The sequence below is a fragment of the Halyomorpha halys genome, unplaced genomic scaffold (assembly GCF_000696795.3).
Source record: "Halyomorpha halys isolate HHAL.00 unplaced genomic scaffold, Hhal_1.1 Scaffold1653.1, whole genome shotgun sequence".
NCBI lineage: Eukaryota > Metazoa > Arthropoda > Insecta > Hemiptera > Pentatomidae > Halyomorpha > Halyomorpha halys.
Genome location: NW_027109677.1, coordinates 41,517 through 49,839, shown reverse-complemented (window position 1 = coordinate 49,839; position 8,323 = coordinate 41,517). Strand labels below are relative to the sequence as shown.

Here is an 8,323-nt window from a genome sequence, read left to right as displayed (position 1 = left end):
ATTTTTCTTAAGATCCTCCTTTCTATTTGTAGCAGCTTTTGCAAGTTGGGTAATCATGTGGTCTCCACCCCGTATAAAATCACAGGCCTTATCACAACGTTTTAATGCCTTAACTTTGCATTGGAGGAGAGGTTCTTCTTATTGTAAATTTTAGCTGTTTGAAAGCTTAAATTTTCTAATTTAGTGGTTTTCTCACGGATGCTCTCTTTCTCAGAACCATTGTGACAAATAATTTTTCCCAAGTACTTAAATTTTCTGGTCACTTTTATTTTTCCAAATTCGGTGTTTACTACTTTTTTCTTGGAATTTGCTTCAGTAGTCATAAGCTCTGTTTTCTCATATGACATTTGCAGGCCTGCTTTTTCTGCTATTATTTGTAGGGTATTTATTTGACTAATAGCCTCTTCCTCTGATTCTTCCAACAGTGCGAGATTGACGGCAAATGCTAGACAACTCATTTTTATATGATAGCTTTTGTTCCCTACTATTGCTCTTGTTACTATTAAATAACAAAGTTATACACATACAGTCAGGATGTTAGATAGTTTGTTATACGATGATAGCTTATTTACTACAAAAAGCACGAAGACAGCAGACAAATCGAGTTTTTGTTAGAATTGGTTCTGTGAAGAAGACAACTCAAACTTAGGAGCTAAAACCGGTTCATGTAGTGCTTTGTTAAGGGTCCATTGTCACAACTAAGAGTTTCTCAGCTTGACTAATTGCGTGTCGTTAACTTGAATGATTTGGAGGGTACACTGCTTGAATCTGAAGAATTCGAGGAAAACGTCGTAAAGATTAATTCGGTTTCAAAATCTAATTTTCAATTTCTGTCTCTAGAATCTATCCAAAGCGCGATCGAAACCTAACTTATTTCTCTCTCAGATTTAAAGAGATATTTCAATTGGAAAAGTCTCATAGAACACCTAGTTCTGAGACGATTGTACAGGCTAGTTTTTCTTATAAGACGCTTTCTGAAATAATAGATTGACCAAAAACCGCCATTTTTTTTACGATTTTTGCGGAAGCAGTGAAATGTAAATGTAAAGAACGAAACTGTTCGATTATAACATAATTTAATTAAAATAAGTAGTAAAGACTCCCATTTGAACTTTCTCTCTTGGTCGAAGATACTAAAAATATTATGACGGGTTTTTATGGGAAATTGAGAACTTTGTTATTTTCATTTGGTCGATTTTTTCCTAGCTGTCATTTTCCTGGCAGCTTTGTACTTCTAAAAATTGATCTAATAAATAGTAATTACGTTAGATAAACAGTTTTTCCAGTAATGTTGCAAGTTAATTTTGAAAATTTCTGATGTTCGAGTTCTTATTGACTCAAGATTTTACGGAACCAAATGAGAAGATAATTTTTTCGGTTTTTGGTGATTCGCATTCAAGGGCGCCGGATTGGAAAAAACAGTGATATCAGATATACAGGGTGTTAGAGATTCGTCACTTTAAAGATTTGACATCTTATAAAGTGTAGTAAGTAGTCAAGTCCGCTCTTGACCTAAGCTCTTGATTTTTCAACTAATGGAGATATTTTTAATGAAGGATTCCCATAGTTAAAATTAATATCTAATTTCAAAACGATCTCAGAGTGATTTTTCTGATCTAACGCGTCTTTAAAGCGAAAATCGGCTGAAACCATAAACAATACTTTTAGAATTTTCGCATGAACAGTGCGAAAAAGCTAAAAGAACAAAATCATTTAAGAATTCAATTTTTCATAAGAATCCCTCGTAACATTTTGATACTCATTGACTGTGAAGGAGACTCGAATAACAATGGGTTTTTATATATGATAATGGATTCTTAAATGAATTTTTGCATTAAATATATATATATATAATTGTAAATGTTATATTCTTTCATGTTTTAAAGATTTATATAATAATCTTTAAACCTAGCTGACTTCCTCAATTGTGAAGAAAAACAGCATTCAAGAATCTCACCTTTCTCAACTACAACACTGTTATTGAAAGCCATTGGAGGATAAGTAAGGGCACTAGCCGAAGGCGGTTAGGACTTGAGTTGGAAATCTGTAAATTCATTCAAAACCTTATTTAAGTAATCAATAACCGATATTATGGAATTAAAAAAAAGTTTAGAATATTAGTCATTAAATCCAATTACATCAAGTACACAAAAAGGCCATTCTAGTCTCGAGTAAATTAATTTTTTGATTCAGCCAAATTTTCACCATATCAAGCATTATGAGGGAACTACCCCACAACTAAAAAACCACATATCTTATCGTAAAAGGACACCAATCACCCATTATTCCCTACCCATACTAAATACAAACCTCTTAACTATATAAAACATCTCTCTGAACCACTTAAGGATACTTTTAATAAATATAATATAGATGAAATAAAGATTACATATAAAACCTCAAAATAAGTTAAAGGAATTTTCTCTTCACTCAAAGATAAAATGGATAAAAAATCTTAGTTCAAATTTAATTTATAAAATAGATTGCCTGGACTTATTATTGGACAAATTACTGTGTCGGTACGATAACCCAAACCCTTAAAAATAGGATGCACCAACATCATAATTCCCAAATTGAACATAAAAATAAAAATAAAGGGCAAAATTCCCCTATCAAAATGCTACCTTGAATTTAAACATAATTTTGATTTCGAGAAGCCACATATTTTAAACAAAAATATAAATACCTGGAACCATCAATATATATCAGAAAATTTAGATAGTAATGTAAATTTTATAACTGATTCCAAAGATCTCCATGATGTCTTTTTCTAAACAATAAGTTTTAAAAATAAATAATTATGTGTGCAATGCTGCATTTCTTATTCACCGACAGGGTATTCAACAAAGCAATGAAACATTTTAAAAATCCTAATTTAAATTCGAATAAATTATTTAAGAAAAACATTTTTTATTTATCATCAATCTTTTGAATTTTAGGATTTCAGTAAATTTTTAACCTCTTTCGTAAATTTAGAATAATTATAATTGAAAATCCTCTCCTCCTGAAGAAGATTCTAATTTAATTACCATGACTGAGTTGAGCTCCAATTATTTTGAGTAATCTTTCTGCTTTTTTCATTGTTATATCTTGTGTCTGAATGGTGAGTTTTTGCTGTATGATGTTTTTTTTTTTATTTGTATAACAATACCCCGTAAAATTGAATCCTGCCAGTGAAACAGTAAGATACCTCGATCGCCGCCTTTCCGGAAACCATCATATCAACATCAAACTAACCTACGCATCAAACTAACCAAGCATAAAACCTACGCAAGGTTAGCAATGCTATATTCTATCCTAAATAGAAAATCCAAATAAAAACCAGAAAAAGCTATTTCTAAAACAATTTTCAAGACACTGCTGGTGTTTGGCTGTGAAGTCTGGGGAGCGGCATCCTTTACGAAAAAGAATAAATTAAAATCTTTTCATAATAAAGTCCTAAGAATTGGAGTGGATGCTCCTGTGATTGTAACAAACAGCCATTTGCATCGGGACTTACAAATGGAGACAATAGAGGATCATATATAAAAAATATATAGTTCATGAAGTTCCACTTCCAGTTACCGACAGTTAATAGAGTAATGACGTACAATTGAAACCCAACCACAAACCGAAGACTGAAGCTTAGGCTGCTGGAGCATAAGGACATCATATAAGTTCTATCTTTATCAGTTCTGTTATTAATTAATTAATTATTAATTATGTTTTCTCTTCATTATTTTACACAAATTAACTTTTTTTTCCATTAGAAATCAATTATTTATTTTTTTAAATCCATAAATGTCACTGTTTTTGTTATTAATCTTATTTTTATCTTTTAATAAGAATTATTGTTTTTATTTTGTTTTATTTTATAATGTTGTATAGAGTTAGGGGATAATAAAAAAAATGTATCTCTTACATTAACCATGTTAGACCCTCCAAGCCGATCTAGTCCTAAATAAAAAAAAATTAATAGTGATGATGAACTGATGAATTCTTTTTTCAGACTTTGGTAATTTTTATGGTCCCTGAAACTAAATTGATTATTACTAAAAAAATACATAGATTTTCTATACAATGAAATAAAATTTACAATTAATATGCCAAAATAAATTTATGTGAATAATATTTCAGATTCCCTTTCGAAATGCACGTTCTCTGGAGGAACGATGTCTACAAGACTGCCAGTAGAGCGAAAAAAGAAATTGACGGCATTGTGATCCTGGCTTATTTGTTCGAAGTTAATGTCCTTTCATTAATTTAGTCTCATAAAGAGAAATCGAAAATATCATTTTCCTCTCTTTTAATGGCAGCAATATTCAATTTCTCAATAGATATCAATCTCCGGATTGGACAACCCTGGATTGGATCCCATCGTAGACTACCTTGAGATAGTGAGGAAAGCACCAGCAAGCACTTACATGGAAGATCCCGTCTCGGTTTCGGAACTAATGCCTCAACTCGAAGAAGACTTCTTTTACTATAGAGGTAGCATCAAAGATTCCCAGAGGGCACACCAGATCACATGGATAGTGTGCAGGCAGCTTCAACAGATCGGAATAAAGCAGGTCGCTGGCTGGTAAAGTTAAAGTACTCTTAGTAAATTAACTCTAACTTACCTGGTAATGTTCTGATATTAAAACAATAGTTTGGATACAGTCAAATATTTTCAATGGGAGGCCCAAAAACATATTTAGTTTTACAAGCTGTAAGGTCACGAGTTATATTATATTAGAAGAATTATATTATATTATATTGCACTTATTGAGTGTGGGATATAATATAAAACAAGTTTTTTTTTAAATTTAATTTCAAATGATATCCTCAAAATTAAAGCGAACTACAATCAATTTGTCGGTGATAAATATATTAATTAAATATTAATCAGGATCAAGAAACGCGTGATGTATTTCCTTAATACATAGGCCTAGAACCTCCACTGTCTGTCGCACCAATACTAATAATAATTAGGGTTTCAATTAAAGTGATTTTTTTCTTAATTCAAACGGATGCACGCGTGAATTAAAAAAATATAACTAGCTATTCTTATGTGTTGTGAGTTGCTGAATTCGAAATTATTATTTTTATTTTATATATCTATAGTTATTTTGTGAATTTGTACGATTTATTTTTATCTCGAGGGCAAAAACCTGTGTTTTTTTTACAATATTAAAATAAAACAAAACAATGAGAGTAAAATTATTTTTATAGTGTATAAGAAGAAGTTTTATCACCCAAGAAAAATATATTTTTTATCAAACAGACTTATTGAACAATCAAATTCCAGACAAAATCTTTTACTACAGGAGTGGATTGTGGATTTATTTACAATTGTTTTCATTTAAACATTAAAAAGAGATTTTTTTTTTTTATGAAAAAAAAAGTACCGGTTTAACTCGAAATCGAGAGAAATGTTGTTTATAATGTTCTATAACTACCTTACAGATTATTATATAAATAATAAGAGGTCACTGGCATCAATAAAATTAAAATTTGAGGACTTATGTGATAATAAATTAAATAAACAGACAATGATAAAAGGCATGATCTAACCTTAAACTTATTAATAGATTTTTTACATGGAGAAAAAAATCGGATTCATGTTAGTAAAGGTATATAAAAGCAATCCTGTGGTCATTTATACTCTATATCTGAATTTCAATTTTTCATAGTTTGGATAGGTTTTAGTGGATTGGCTCGACTGTGCGACATTTAGGTTCAAACATGTAGATCATGTTTAGAACATTAGCATAAAGAAAATAGCTTAAAATAGAATCATACAAAAAATTTACAAGAGAAAATTTGTTTTCCAACACGTCAGAAAGACCTAATATTCAGCGGAATTAAATGTTTTTGATTCTTAAAAAAAAAAAATGAGGAATTTAATTAACAAATGTTTTAAATTTGATAAGTCATTGATTTACACCTTTTATTAATATACATACGTCATTTAAGTAATAATATATCCTTAAATTATGTGGGTATAACGTCCACTTATCAATTAAATACATATAAAATAGATTCATATCTCGAAATCGAGCAAACGGTTGGTACCACTTTCATTGTTACCCCATAAATTAATTATTCTCTTTTAAGTTATTTTAATTATTTTTCTTTAATCTTTGTGTTTGTGATGCATCCCCTGAAACACTAGATATACAAAAAAATCAAAAATTTATTTACTTATCAGATTTATTCATCCTCAGAGTATTACTTATACCATCTATATCACTAAAATTGACTACCAATCAAATACCTAAATGGTAAATACCAAAATAAATTCACAATAAACGTTTATGAATTTAATTGTTTTCGATTGTAGTTGACAACGTTCAGACACTTATTGAAGGTAAACGGGTTTGGAATAGCTAACAATTCAAGACCAACCGGTGAAATGCCCTTGGGACGAACCGTGTTCCACGTACTGCCACCTCCTGCCTTGACATCCAGATCGACCAGGATGGCTCTTTTCTACTCATTCTACCAGGGAACACCCTTTATGGATTATGAGAGAGATGATAGGGGTATTATGGATCTTAAAAACTTCGAAGAAGCCTATTTGGCAGAAGGTAAATGAATATAATAATATTCTTTTTATCTGGTTCTGGCCAAATCGGCAACATTTGGAACATTGAGGTCCTGATGAATGACTTGAATTGTAACAAAGTAAGGAGCATTAAGGATTTTGGACTGCAAGGATTGGCTTCGGGAGGAATTTCATGGTTTAGTGGAGCCCCAAAGATCAACTCCGTATATCCAGATAGGCCTTACAATAGTCGTGTAGATCAGTCTTTTGTAATGGATTGGCATTTTAGACCGTTTGTCTAGTAAATGTTGTAATAGTCGAAATCGACGAGCAGTTTCATGTTTTTTTAGCCTTGTATGTGGATTCCATGTCAGTCGTTTGTTCAGATGTAGTCCTAAGTAACGGATCTGTTCGACAGGAATAAGTGGGGTATTATTAAAGGATACTGTAGGGCAAGAGGTCATGGGTTTACGACGAAGGGTAAATGTGATTTGGTGGGATTTATTGAAGTTAATTTTAATCCTCCAGTTTTGGCACCATTCTTGAAGGGTGGTGATGTGGGATTGGGGGTTTTGGATACAATGTAAGGATCATTGTACACTGACAAGAGACATGTATCACCGGCATACGTAGTGAGGATAGTGTTAGAATGGGTTGGGATGTCAGCTGTGAAAACTGTATAAAGGATAGGAACCAAGGATACTATCCCGAGGTACACAAGAAGACTGACGGAATAGAGATGAATATGAGCTGTTGTGATAAATTTGAAATAATCTGTCGGAGAGATAAGAACGGATAATAAGGAAGTATTTCGTAGGTGTGAATTTACGGATCTTGTACTTATCGTGTCCTGGTTACCAGACTCGATCAAAAGCCTTTTCTACATTAAGAAAGACTCCCGAGCAGTACATTCCGCGCTCCAATGAGGACGAGAAAACATCAACCACACGATGGCATTGCTGGATAGTGGAGCGGGAAGTTCGGAATCCAAACTGGTGATCTGGGATTATGTGGTTAGAATCAAGGATAGGGAGCAGGCCTTTCAAGATGAGTTTCTCAAGGATTTTGCTCATGATAGGTGACAGAGAGATAGGACGGTAGGAGGATGGGTGTTCTGGCGGCTTTTGAGGTTTGGGAATCATTTGATTATGGATAATTTCCATGGGTAAGGCAAATATGTGGATCGTAGTACAGCATTGTAGAGGTAGGTGAAGAATAGAACAGATTTTCGAAGAAGATATTTTAGAATATGGGATGTAATTGGGTCATAACCGGGAGCTTTGCGGGAAGGTAACTTCTGAATGATGTTGGATATCTCTAAAGGATGACATGCTTTTGGAGGAAAGGCCATTTGGAGTGGAGTATTTAATTCTTCTTCAATGTATTCGATGTGGATTGGATTAAGGATGTCAGGGTGTGGCTCAAATGATTTAGAAAGATGCTGACCGAATATCTGAGTTTTTTCATCGTCCGATTTTGTCCATGTTTGTGATTCAGTAAGAATAGGATGATTAAAATTTTTGAAGTTAAGAAGCTTCTTAGTGGTCGTCCATAAAGATTTATTGAGTTAAGTTAGTAAAATTTTGTATTTTGAATATTTTAATTTATTACTAAATAATTCAAAAACTATCCAAATTATAGTCTCAAAACATTTATTTCATTTACACGTCCAACGTTTCGGCCAATTCGGCCATCTTCAGGGACAATCTACTACAAAAAGTTTCCATTATATGTATGATCCTACAATCAATTCAAATACTTAACACTATTATCCATAATTTACCTTACCTTAATTTACTATGAGACATATCATTT

General features: G+C 32.1%; 2 protein-coding genes across 4 annotated transcripts in view; one reads left to right on the top strand and one right to left on the bottom strand.

Annotated features, from left to right (window-relative positions):
• The window catches only part of gogo (golden goal), a gene marked incomplete at its 5' end in the record, with an annotated part of 228,264 nt that overhangs the window by 178,970 nt on the left and 40,971 nt on the right, over positions 1-8,323 (bottom strand).
• Positions 1-8,323, top strand: part of LOC106690311 (carbonic anhydrase 1) — a 35,675-nt gene that overhangs the window by 22,793 nt on the left and 4,559 nt on the right. For all 3 annotated transcript variants that reach the window (XM_014435705.2, XM_014435704.3, XM_014435707.2), the window contains exons 4-6: positions 4,117-4,222; positions 4,317-4,550; positions 6,305-6,551. In XM_014435705.2, coding sequence (XP_014291191.1) covers positions 4,117-4,222; positions 4,317-4,550; positions 6,305-6,551 — 587 coding nt within the window. The remainder of the gene's footprint in view (positions 1-4,116; positions 4,223-4,316; positions 4,551-6,304; positions 6,552-8,323) is intronic.